Here is a 13,764-nt window from a genome sequence, read left to right as displayed (position 1 = left end):
GCCACCCAGGCTGCCCCATATTATAATTTTTTTACCAGTCCTCTGCTAAAGGACATTCAGCTTATTTTCAGTCTTTCATTATTACAGTTAATGCTATGACAAATAATCTAATATAAATGTCATTTGTACTTGTGAGACAAATTCTGAAACAAAATCGATGAATCACAACATTTGTGCTTTTGTGATTTTTATAAAATTGACAAAATGCCTCCCATAGAGGTTTTATTAATTTCCCCTTGGCATATTAGCTTTTTTTAAAAAAAAAATCTTTTCCGATTTCATAGGTAAAAAATTTTAGTGTTTGAATTTTCACTTTGAAATTGAACATCTTTTTTAAGAGCCATTTAACATCCTTTTGTGTGAACGGTATGTTTTTATCTGGGCCCGTTTCTATTAAGTTGTTTGTGGCTTTCTTTTTCTTTTTTTAAAGATTTTATTTATCTATTTACTCATGAGAGACACACAGAGAGGGGCAGAGACATAGGCAGAAGGAGAAGCTCCCTCCCCACAGGGAGCCTATTGTAGGACTCAATCCCAGGACTCTAGGATCACAAGCTGAGCCAAAGGCAGACACTCAACCACTGAGCCACCCAGGTGCACTTGTTTGTGGATTTCTTTTTTTTTTTTTTTAATATATATATTTTTAAACTTTTTTATTTATTTATGATAGTCAGAGAGAGAGAGAGAGAGAGAGAGAGAGAGGCAGAGACACAGGGAGACGGGAAAGCAGGCTCCATGCACCGGGAGCCTGATGTGGGACTCGATCCCAGGTCTCCAGGATCGCGCCCTGGGCCAAAGGCAGGTGCTAAACCGCTGTGCCACCCAGGGATCCCTGTTTGTGGATTTCTTATTGATTTGTAAGGGTTCTTTTTAATTTAGGAAAATTAGCTTTTGGTCTTTAATGTAAGCTGCCAGGTATCCTTCCAGCTTGTTACTTGTCCATTATCTTCCATAACCTATTTATGGTCAATGAAATACCAGAGAATTTTGGAAGTCTTCCACCCTACTTTATTAGAAAGCACTGCTCAGAGTGATGCCTGGCCTGGCCTGGTGAATGAGGCAATTCTTAATATCTGTTGTTAAAATTTAAACAGTGACAGAGGGCAGCCCAGGTGGCTCAGCAGTTTAACACTGCCTTCAGCCCAGGGCATGATCAAGACCCTGGGATCAAGTCGGGCTCCCTGCATGAAGCCTGCTTCTCCCTCTGCCTGTGTCTCTGCCTCTCTCTTTCTCTCTCTCTCTGCCTCTCTCTCTGTTTCTCATGAATAAATAAATAAAATCTTAAAAAAAAAAAAAGTTACAGAACTGGAAGAGACCTTAGAAATCTTACACAGTCATTTAATTTTGTAGATGAGGCCCACGTAAATGGAGTGATATCACCCAGATTATGTAGGAGGTAAGCAATGTTACCAGAACCAGTGCATTTTTCTGGCCTTCATTTTTGAATAAGGCTATCCTGTCTAACACACACACACTAAGAAAGGCCTGAGCTTATGAAGGTATTTTTTAATTGAAAGTTGGTTTTGAAAAAAAAAAAAAAAAAAGAAAGTTGGTTTTGGTAGAGGCATGGGCCCTTCCCCATTCTGCTTTTTATATTTTTTCTCTCACCTCCTTTTCCTTCCCCAAATGTCTTGTGAATTCAGAAATCCTATCTTAAGAGAGAGACAAGCGGCCCTTTTCTGTGGTTGGTCTGGTGCTGAGTGGTAGTCTTGTAGGCTCAAGGAGAGTCACAGGGTAGGGATTCTCTGGGTGATGACCCTTTCTGTGGTTGACTCAGAGGCCCTGAGGATGCCAGGTTAAGGTTGTTCTGGGTAGTCTGGGGATTTGCTGCTGCCTAGACCTCCTAGTCTATCTTTGTCTTCAAATAGAGAAAACATGATCCGCCCCCCCTAAAAACCCTTGGGATTTCATTGTTTCTCAGGGATCTTCTGATCCAAGTAATACAAATGATAAAATAAGTAAAATAATTAAATTATATATCCCTGTTTATTAAATTTAAGATGCCATCCACTGTAGCCCTGCCACTATCTTATGCATCACTAAGAAAAAATAATGCCATTTAAAAGGACCAATGCTGGGATCCCTGGGTGGCGCAGCGGTTTGGCGCCTACCTTTGGCCCGGGGCGCGATCCTGGAGACCCGGGATCGAATCCCACATCAGGCTCCCAGTGCATGGAGCCTGCTTCTCCCTCCGCCTGTGTCTCTGCCTCTCTCTCTCTCTCTCTCTATGACTATCATAAATAAATAAAAATTAAAAAAAAAAAGAACATGTTTGCATTTAAAAAAATAAATAAATAAAAATAAAAATAAAAGGACCAATGCTTGCTTAGCGCCTAAACTTTTCTCACTTATCACCCTTATATATACCTGAAACAGTAAAAGTGGGACAGTTTTTCTTTTTTAAAAGATTTTATTTATTTATTTATTTATTCATTCATTCATTCATTCATTCATTCATTCATGAGAGAGGCAGAGACACAGGTAGAGGGAGAAGCAACCCCCTAGTGGGGGCCCTATGCAGGACTGATCCAGGATTTCAGGATCTCAACCTGAGCCAGAGGCTCAACCACTGAGCCACCCAGGCCCTCCCAGTATTTCTTTAAATACCAAGGCATACTGTATTTCTTTAAAGACATTTTAAGTGGCATTTAAAAGATGTGCAATACCATCAAATACATCAAGCTAAAGTGGTAATACCAACAACTTAGATTAAATTCACACCGTACAGGTAGTATGACTATGCATCATTTGGCAAGAATTTATAAGATTTCAGAGGCATTAGTGTGGATGAAATGTGCATCCTGAATCAATGCAATGTTATATCCTTTGACTAATTCTTTTTTATTTTTTAAGATTTTATTTATTTATTCATGAGAGACACAGAGAAAGAGGCAGAAACATAGGCAGAGGGAGAAATAGGCTCCTTGCAGGGAGCCCGATGCAGGACTCAGTCCCTGGATCGGGATCACACCCTGAGTTGAAGGCAGACCTCAACTGCTGAGCCACCCAGGCATCCCTCCTCTGACTAATTCCAAAGCACTTTTACACATGTAATCTCAATCTTCCAAGCAACCTGGAAAGTAGATATATAAAGCCATTTTCTAGATAAGGAAACTGAGACTTGCCAGAGATCAGTTAATGAGTGATAAAAGTGGGACTTAAACCCCAGACTTTCTGCTCTACCCAGTTATTTCCCAGCTTTTGACCTCCTCACCTTGGGTCTTTCCGTTATATCAGACCAGATGACTGGAACAGTGCAGGAAGGGGGCCGCTCTAATTTTGTGCTGCTTCTGACAGGGTTGATTAAAGACACTTGCTGGCAGAAATACATAGGCAGAAGTGGTTTTCTTAAATATTAAAAAAGTAAAAATATAAATTTAATTTGAGGACATTCTCTTTCTCCCCCTCTCCTCTGAAGGTACCAGAAAGCAGCTGAAGAAGCAAACATGGAAAAGAGGAGAAGTGTAAGTATTGAAAAGCTCTGAGGCATGTGGAACTTCCCGAGTGGAGCCTGTGTGGCCCAGCCACCTGCAGCCTCTGTGGGCACCACGTCAGCTGAACTGGGCATTGGTGCCAGCTGCTCTGATTTGTGCACGTTTGACGCAGGAGAATGTGGCTCGGGTGTGGGGAATCTTATTTTTCAACTGAGGTTCTCCTTTTGAACCCTTTTCTCCCTCCCTGAGTTAAATGAAAGATAGAAGGCCAAGTGCTTTGCCTGAGGTTAGTAATAGAGTTTACTACTTCTGCTCACAGTAGAATACAGGGTCCCTGAGGCTTCATCCCGTGCTCCAAATCAAACAACCAGAATTTCTGTATTTCTGCATTTAAATGGTAGCAGCTGTGCAGCTGTTGTCCTCCTCTGGGTTCTTTGTTTCAAGCACACTTCTTGACCCCGTCTAGTTAGCAAATTTCTCAGCTGCAGGATCCATCAAAAGCTAAACCCTTAGAACAAGCTCTCCGCTCGTAACCATTCTGCACTCTCCCTGCTGGCTAGCTTCCAGCTGGGCTGGATAATGGATTTCTCTTGAAATCTTACTTGATTTAGTCTTATGAGGGAAAAACCTCACATATTTGGGTAAGAATTCTTTCATTTGACTGGCATTACAAAAATACCCTCCTGGCAGTTTTTAGTACCTAACCTATTTAAATTAGTACATAACATGCCCCTGTCAATATGTTCTCTCTAAGGGGATAATGCTGACCAGGTCTTAGGCTTAATTTTCCTGTAATTAAAAAAAATGTATTCACTCAGGCACACTGTAAACAAAAGCTACCATCATTTCACTCAACTGCTGGTTTCTTTTCTTTCTTCCTCCTCTCTTTCCTGCCTGTTATTTTTCCCCTGCCTCTTTTCCTCCTTCCTTCCTTTCTTTTGACTCATTCTTTTAGCAAGTATTCACAGATCACCTGCAATGTGCCAAGCACTGTTTTAGGCATAAATACAAACCATATTTCTGCCATCATGGAGTTTACATTATATTGGGAAGGATGAACAATAAAAAAAAATTGTGTCAAGTGGTCATTAGTGCTTAGAAATCATGCAGAGCAGATAAGAGGGATAGAATGTAGGGTGGTCCAAGAAAACCTCTGATAAGGGGACATTGGAGCAGAGATCTGAGGATATGAACCAGGGAGAAGAATGATTCAAGTAGAAGGAAGAGCATATGCAAATGACCTGAGGGAGGAACATTCTTGATGTGTTTGAGGAATAAGGAAAGTGAAGTCATAGGCACTAGGAGGACCTGAGCTTTAACTCTGATCACTTGGGAGTCTTTGGAGGGTTTGTGTGTAAAGGAGTGATGTGATCTGACTTAAATTTTATTTTATTTTACTTTATTTTATTTTTTTAAGATTTTATTTATTTATTCATGAGAGACACAGAGAGACATGGACAGAGAGAGAAGCAGGCCCCATGCAGGGAGCCCGATGTGTGGGACTCGATCCTGGGACTCCAGGATCATGCCCTGGGCCGAAGGCAGATGCTCAACCACTGAGCCACCAGGCATCCCTGACTTAAATTTTAAAAAGAGGAGGAAGGGACTGTAGGAACAATGGCAGAAGCATGGAGTCAAATTATAAGACCATTTCAGTGATTTAGCAAGAGATGGTAATGGATTGGGCCGAAGTAGTAGTTATATAAGTGATGAGAAGTAGTCAGGATTTATACTGAAAGTAGAGAAAGAGAAAAATTGTGAATGGCAATAGTGGTTGGAGCTCAAACACCTGGAAAAATTAATTAAGATGGAGACTAGTAAAAGCAAGTTTAGAGAAGGGAAAGTGATAGAAGCTCAGTTTGGGGCATGTTAAATGTGAAATGCCTTAACACATCCAAGCGGAGATGTTATGTAAGAACTTGTATATACAAATCTGGAACTGGAAGAGATGCAGTCTAGAGATAAGATGTGTGCGCATCAAAGTATCAGTGGTATTTAAAGACATAAGGTATATGAGATCACTTAGGGGTGAATGTAGATAGAAGAGAAGAGGTCTGAGGACTGAGCTCAGGAGCACCTTGATGTTTCAAAGTTAGAGAGATAAGGAAGAACCAGTAAAAGAGACTGAGCAGGAGCAACTAGTAAAACAGCAATAGAAACAAGAGAATGGGTGCCAGAAGCCAAGTGAAGAAAGTGCTTCTAAAAGGAGAGTTAGTAGCAGAGTCAAACACATAAAGAAGTGGGAACTGATCATTGGATTTGACAACATGAAGGTCATTGGTCACCTTGTGCTGTTTGAGAGTGTTGGGATAAAGGCCTGGCTGGAGTTGGTTCAAGACAATGTAGATAGATTTCTAGGAGTGTAGTCAAACATTTATGGAGCATCTCTTAGGTGCCAAGTGCTGAAGACATAAAGGAATAAGATGTGGTCCTTGCCTTCAAGGAACTGTTTAGAGTTTGGAAAGTAGAGTTTATAATCACAGCGCCATGAGTACCATGTTAGAGAAATACTCGTGGTATTAGAGAATTTAGGAGGAACTCACAACCTGGACTATGCCATGTCAAGGAAGGCTTCCCAGAAGTGTGCCTGACTAAATCCAAAGGACAGATAGGAATTAGCTAAGCAAAGGAGGCAAAAAAGTGGCAAAGGATGTGACACATGCACAGCTTAGACACATGAGTACAGGCACATTTGACATTTGAAAAGATGATTATCACATTCACCAAGATAGAGGATTCAGGAAAAGAAACAGATTAAAGGGTAAGGGGTAAAGAGAAGAGAAAGGAGACTTCAGCCTTAGACAAGGATGAGTTTAAGATGCTTCTAGGATTCTCAAGTAGAATTCCAGGTAAAGAGAGAGATCCGGCTAGAGTTATAGGATATGAGTCATCAATAGGCAGCTGGTGGGTAAAACCAGAAGGTAGATGACATCACCTGCAGGGAATATGTAACTGAGCAAAGAGGACCTAAGATGGAACCTTGAGGGACCCCAGCATATGTGATAGGGGTGGCGGGTCAGAGGAAGGGAAACCTGTAAAAAAAAAAACTGAAGAGTGGCCAGAGAAATGGGAAGAAATCTAGAAAAATAGGGGTATCTCACAGAAGCCATGAAAGGAGAGAATTTTCAAAAGGGAGGAGTAGTCAGTAGTGTCAAATGCTATAGAGAGAGCAAATAAAATAAAGCAGAAGTGTCTGTTGCATTTGCCAGTCGAGGTAAAAGGATGTGAATAGGTAATTAAAGAAGAAATAATAAATATATGAAAAAATGCTTAGTCTTGCTAATAATAAAAAAAATGAAGTAACTATGAGATATAAATTGTAATCTAAACAGTTGGCAGCTTTTTTATTAGATAATATTCAGTATTTGAGGCAATATGAACTCTCATATGCCGGTAGTAATAGTATAGTAACCATACTAAACTGTTCTGTATCTTGCTTTTAAGCACTTAATGTGCTTTTTTTATATCTTCTCATTTAAATATACATATTTATAATATCTCAATATATATATGTAGTATATTAAATAAAAGGGGGGAAAAGTTGAGAGCATATGCACCAAACTATTAGCAGTGGGCATCTAGGTGGAAAGGGATAGGGAAGTCAAATAGGGAAAATTAGAGTATATATTCAGGTATCTGAACATAGGGAAAGGGAGAGAGACAATCTCAAGCAGGCTCCACACCCAGCACAGAGCCCAACTCCAGACTCAGTCCTACAACCCTGAAATCATGACCTGAGCTGAAATCAAGAATCGGATGCTTAACCTACTGAGCCACCCAAGCTCCCCTTTTATTACTTTTGTAATTGAGAAAATAGTAATTTAAAAACAAGATAATAAAATGAAAATGTTAAAGAGGTAATGGGTGATCTTGACTAGAGCTGCTTTAGAAATGTTTAGGCAGGGATCCCTGGGTGGCGCAGCGGTTTGGCGCCTGTCTTTGGCCCAGGGCGCGATCCTGGAGACCCGGGATCGAATCCCACGTCGGGCTCCCGGTGCATGGAGCCTGCTTCTCCCTCTGCCTGTGTCTCTGCCTCTCTCTCTCTCTCTCTCTATGTGACTATCATAAATTAAAAAAAAAAAAGAAATGTTTAGGCAGTAGAGTTAGTATGAATGGAGAACGAGGAAGTGGAAACAGCAAATACAGAGAGTACTTTCAAGACCCTTAACTATAAAATGCAAGAGACAGCAATAGCTAGAGGAACACACAAAGTTGAGGGAGGATTACTTTTTTTTAAAGCAAACTTTCTGAAATAATTTCAGATTTAAAATAGAGTTTTTTTTGTTTTTGTTTTTTTTTAATTTTTTTTTATTTTTATTTATTTATGATAGTCACACACACACACACACACAGAGAGAGAGGCAGAGACATAGGCAGAGGGAGAAGCAGGCTCCATGCACCGGGAGCCTGACGTGGGATTCGATTCAGGGTCTCCAGGATCGTGCCCTGGGCCAAAGGCAGGCGCCAAACCGCTGCGCCACCCAGGGATCCCTACAATAGAGTTTTTAAGATAGTACAGAGAATTCCTATACACCTCCACCTATCTGCCCCTAATGTTAACGTCTGGCACAACTCACAAACATTTATCAAAACTAAGAAATTACCCAGTGTAATCCTATTAACTAAACTATAGAATTTATTCAGATCCACTAGTTTTTCCACTAATGCCAGAGGATTGCTTTTAAGATCTACTAGAAGCCTGTATTGTCTCCTGAAGAACAGGGAGAGATATCCATATAAATTTATAGAAGTGATTGACCAGATGAAAGAATACTTACTTACATTTTGCCATGGAAAGCAAGTTAGAGGAACATTCAGGAGCAAGTAGGTCATTTATTCCTTCAGTAAATAGTGGGATCAGGTTACATGATAGCCTAGATTCCCAGAAATTTACTTCCTTCTCCCTTTCTCCCTTTTTCTTCCTTTTTCCACTTACATATAGGAAATGGAAACATAGACCATTAACTGCCATCAGTATATTTCAGGATTCCTTTCAAGCATGCAATATACCACTTCTTGAAATCTGTGCTGTTTGGGCACTCCTCTCCAGAATGACTGGATACCACTTTTCTGAGAAGCTCTGAGGCTAGGAATTTCTTCCCTTCCTTGGGGGCTGTACATTCAAGTAGTCCATGTTTCCAACTGCACTGCTATCTCCTACCCAACATCCTCCTGCTTTTAAGATGGAGATACCCTTGCCAAAGTTTCAACACTAAAGCTCATTTGACCCAGACTCTTCATTTTAATGTTGGAATAACTGAGAATCCAGATAGAGGAAAGGACTTATCCAAGATTATACATCTCAGATGGACAGTGCTGGGACACGTCCCAGTACCAAATCACATGCTCCTTCAGAAAGGACATTGTGTTGCATTTCCAGGTTGTATCTAATCTTGATTCAGGCAGCCAATTATGGTCCAGAGGCAAATGTGCCAAGATTCCCAGCCTTGCTGGGTAGAATAAACCACATACTGGATGTCACTTTGAGAGAGAAGGCTGGAGTACTATAGCAGCCAATGGGCCCTTGAAAACTTGCAGTGTCAGTAATGCCCCACTGCCTCTTCTAGGAAGAGGGAAAAAGTTAAAACCAACTAGAATATCACCTTATTTTGTGCCCCACACTCCCCACTCTGGAACAGTGGAGACTACAGAGAGAAAGAAAAATAAGAGATTGTAACCCAAGTTCAGGATTTGGGAGATGACTGGGTACTGTAGTTGGTTGATCATCATGAGGTATGGCTGGAGGAGTAGGAAGGACCACACACTTAATATTTATTGTCAACACTTATAGGGTGCCTATTTATGTCACATACTATACTACATGCTTTAATATAGTCACATCTGTTCTCTACAATAGGCCAGTATGGTGGGTTCCAGAAATTAAACATGCCCAAGGTCACTTGGCTGGGTAGAGCTGGATTATACTAGTAACACATGTTCATTGTAGAAAATACAGATAAAGAAGAAAATAGAAGTGACCTGTAATCTCTTCTCCAGTGATAACCCAGGCCATCCCAATATAATATTCTTGCCATTGTGCAATCCAGACTGCTTTTATTTATTTATATTTTTTTTCCAGACTGCTTTTAAATATTGCTTTTGTTCTGTACCTCTTTCTTTTTTTTTCCTTCCCCAGAAAAACTGTAATCACTGCTTCTTCCCCATTTTTCCTGCCTTAGGTCCTAAAGACCTACACAGCTGGTGTTGCCTGGGTATGCTGCCAAGAGTGATTTCTGGGTATGGGGCCTTTAATGCTGTCAGACCACACAGCCCTCTTTGTCCCCACTTACACACTTTTGAATGTGTATCCTTAATAACTACTTTTAATAAAAGAGCACATTTACTCCTTGTTACAATGCCCCCTAAGGGATGTCCTCCACCCAGGCCCTTTGTGGGACACTGCTGGTACTCCATTCCATAGATCCCTCTCTTCCTGGTCATCATCAAGTAAAGTAGAAATGGTCATTTTCGAGCCGCTTACAGTAACATCAAAAAGTTTAATATTCTGTGGAAGATTTTTGTGATATGAAGATGACATATAGTTTTATTTATTCATTTGTATTACATAATGAATACACATTTATTATAAAAAGAAAAGAATACAGATGCCCATAATCCATGATCCAGAGGTAACCTATTAACATCCTGATGTCTTTTCTTCCAGAGTACTTTTCTACGTTTATATTTTTAAATAGACATTTGTATTATAAAATGGGATTATGTGGTCTTAAAGTTTGCTTTCTCCACTCAAAAGCATCTTACAAGCATTTTTCCATGTCAATAAATATACTTGGATCACATGATAACTGAGAAAAGTAGTGTCCAGTTACCAAGGCAAAATGCCGCTTAGATTCTCAGGGCGCAGGGCAGGTGAAGTTGGAGACCCAGATGATTCATCCACTGTGTGGCAGGAGGTAGCATCCAGCAAATATGCTGCCAGTGATAAGGCAACACCAGTGTCCAGAGCAGTTTGCTTTTCTAACAAGAAAACTTTTTTGTGCTTCTTGTATCTCTGATCCTTCCATGCGTACACCAATGAATCATCTTTTCAGTAAAGATTTAAACGCTAAAATTAAGCGGTAGTTCTCTGTACGTTTTTTCAAACGTTGGTGCTATTTGATGAAGTAGCTCATACAGTGTATTCAGGAGAGTAATAGAGTGAGAGACTTAATTCCCAATATAGCTGCTAATCCTGTTTAATTCCCGGAAGTCTTTCAGTCCTAGGTGGTTTGTCCTTTCTTTCTTAGTTGAAAGACGGTGAGTCACAGACCACAGGAACGGAGGGTACGAAGGTATTGGAGTTCGTGGTTTGTTGGGAGGTGGTGCTGCTCAGTTTATTTATAGGAACGCTTTCAGAGTATGGGACACTGAATTTAGTTCATCATGCATGTTTCCTCTGTTATTGTGGCAGTTTCCAGGTTGTTTGCAATCTTATATGTATAAATTAATTCCGTTTTGACCCAGGTGAAAGTGAACTAACTCCCTTAGATGTGTCAATGTGTGTCCTTCAGTCAAGAAGGTGGGTGGTGGTGTTTTCATATGAAGCCTGGATACTTTTCTACCAGAGGATCTGTGAAATAGCAAATTTTCTGATAACTGAGAATTTATACATGGATAAACATGTAGAGAAGAGCAGGGGAAAAGAGGATTAGATTCTTATGTAAAAATAAAAGTTGACTGACTTTTCATATGCATGTGGATTATGTCAGATATGATGAAATATCATTGATGCAAATACATGTAAAAATCTGGTGAGTTATTTAAATTTCTACAAATAGTTTCAATCTTTGATGATACTGCCCACAAGTAGGGTATGGCATGGTTTCAGCTATAGTTCATCTTTGTTATATGTAAAAGAAAAAAAAACAGGGTTCACCATATAATTTTGTGATTTGTATTAATGCACATTTGCAGTGTTTCAAGTACCTAGTATTTTGCTTTCTCTTTCTTGTTTTCCTTATTAATCTTTGGATAAAAAAATCCCTTGTCTCCCATGTAACTATCATTAGATCTGGGCTCTCCTTTCTTCTCATTTTGTCCTTATAAGGCTATCCTGTTTTATCACTTCCTGCTTCAGCTCCTGACTTTTTCTCTCTTCCCCTCTCCCTCTCCCGGGGTGGATGCTTTCTCCATGTGGCAGGGCTGTAACCATTCACAGCTGTCTGAAACGCCAGTGGACCAGGAGCAGCTTAGAGTTTTAACTTTCATTTTGCAAAGAACAACATGTTTGAATGTTTCAACAGGCAAGTTATAACTGGCACTTACCTCTTGTTCTTCTAGAACACTGAAAATCTCCCCCAGCACTGCAGGAGGGGGATCCTGACGGTGTTAAAGAAGAAGTGGGAGAACCCAGCCCTGGGAACAGAGCCTCACCCAGACTCCCTGCGAAACGGCAGCACTGAGGTCAGACCCGGAGGCGACCATCCTCTGGGTGAAGTGGCAAGAAGCTCTGCCTCTGAGGCCGAAGCTGACCAGGAAGAAAGAGCCCACCCCAGACCTAGGCACGGAGCACCTCCTGAAGCCCTAACTCAGTGTCCGTATCCCCGCACTGAGGGCAGTGAGCGTCTTAAAGACCACTCGAAAGAAAGTAAAAAAATGGAAACGTGTCTAGGAGAACCCAGGCATGAAGTAGGAAAACCTGAAATCAGTGAAAACACAGAAGGCGCAAACAAAATAGAGAAATACAATGTTCCGCTGAACAGGCTTAAGATGATGTTTGAGAAAGGTGAACCGACTCAAACCAAGGTAAGGACTGGGCCGGTTTCAAACCTTGAGAAAGCCAATTCAAGTAACGAAACAAAGCTCTTTTTCTAATCTAGACAGTTTGAGTGGTGGTCAGTGTGTCTTTTGATTCAAACTTCAAGGAATTAACTAACAGTCTCAAGTTATTTACATGGAGGCTAAGATCTGCGGGTCTCTGACCCAGTTTCCCGTGAAATCAAGCACATACTGGGATTCAGGTTAGTATCTAGAAATGAAGGCAGTTTGGTGCCGATTGGATTTTGTGTTTTTGTACGCTTGGCCTTTTAATCTATCTTCCTGTGCCTTTTGTCATTTGTAGCTTTGGGGGTGGAATTACTGCTGAATCTTTCTCTCCTTGGACACAGCTGCAGGCTGAGTGTTAAGGCCAGAGTTTAACATTAAGACTGAGGCTTACTTGTCTCTTTGCTAGCTGACTCCTTCTCTTCTCAACTTCCTCATCTGTGCCTTCCAACAAATGTTTTCTATCAGCTAAAATCCTCTCCCAGGCAAAATCAATGAGGATAGCCAGACTAGCTGTAGCCTTCAGGAGTTTTGACTTGCAAATGCACAGGGTTGCATTTTCCTACAACTGCTAATGAAATTTGATCCTTCGTGTGGATTGCAGACCGGGTACCCAGAGGGAATTACTTAACTAGAAAATGAGTTACATATGCTGGTGACTTATAACACAGTCCAGGGATGGCTGAACTGGTAAATTTTTCCAGTTTTCTCATACTTTCCTGCATATCTGGCTTTGTACATGGGGATGGTTTGTTATAACAGTCATTATAATGAAATAAACAGATCTGACAGGAAGCAAAGCCATCATTTTCTCTCGATTCCATCTAGATGGGAAAGCTGAAATTTTTTAAGCTAAATATTTGGCCCAAATCCCTACATGTGTGAAGTAATGGTATAAGACCTACTTTCTGAGACAAAAATTCGATAACTTGTCCTATAATCATCGGTTAAGTTTGACGTGATTTAGTTAATCTCCTCCCGTCACTTGCGGTGCGTATTGCTTTCCTGCCTAGAAAAAAGTTCTTGGGTGTTTAAAGGATCATCTATTTCGAGGATGTAGTAAGAATTTTTAAAGGTCTGCAAACCTAGAACTCTTTCCTGTGCCTGAGCTTTAGCTCTATTTTAACACTGAAACCAGTTGGCAAGAGATGTAACCACAAAGCAGTTTTATGACTTTTCTTAAACTCTCATCCCTCTCAATTTTTAGCCCTCTGGGCCTGCCAATTCCTTTCTCCTTTACAGTCTTAATAAAACAAAAAATATTTTAGTTTTCTTTTTTTTTTTTTTTTTTTTAATTTAAATGGGAAGAATTTTAAGTGGAAGGGGGAAAATGTCAGAAATCCTAAATAGAGAGGAAGGGGTTTTGTTGTGACTCAAAGCACCATTGTAAGCCTCCTCCTCAGAGACCCTGTTAGGGGCAGGACGGCTGATGTCATGCCAGCACACACAATGTCGATTCAGTGCAAAAGCCTAGTGCATGTCGAAACTGGCCTAAGGTAGGAAATGACTGGGATTGCAGCAAACAAAAATGCTGATTATGTGTAAGGATCTGGTGAGAGATTTTTTT

General features: G+C 40.5%; 1 protein-coding gene across 4 annotated transcripts in view; it reads left to right on the top strand.

Annotated features, from left to right (window-relative positions):
* LIMA1 (LIM domain and actin binding 1) overlaps positions 1-13,764 on the top strand; it is an 89,389-nt gene that overhangs the window by 42,683 nt on the left and 32,942 nt on the right. For all 4 annotated transcript variants that reach the window (XM_041735915.1, XM_041735912.1, XM_041735914.1 and 1 more), the window contains exons 3-4: positions 3,419-3,464; positions 11,715-12,179. In XM_041735915.1, coding sequence (XP_041591849.1) covers positions 3,419-3,464; positions 11,715-12,179 — 511 coding nt within the window. The remainder of the gene's footprint in view (positions 1-3,418; positions 3,465-11,714; positions 12,180-13,764) is intronic.

The sequence above is a fragment of the Vulpes lagopus genome, chromosome 21, assembly GCF_018345385.1.
Source record: "Vulpes lagopus strain Blue_001 chromosome 21, ASM1834538v1, whole genome shotgun sequence".
NCBI classification, from domain to species: domain Eukaryota; kingdom Metazoa; phylum Chordata; class Mammalia; order Carnivora; family Canidae; genus Vulpes; species Vulpes lagopus.
This window is presented reverse-complemented; position numbering and strand designations above follow the sequence as displayed.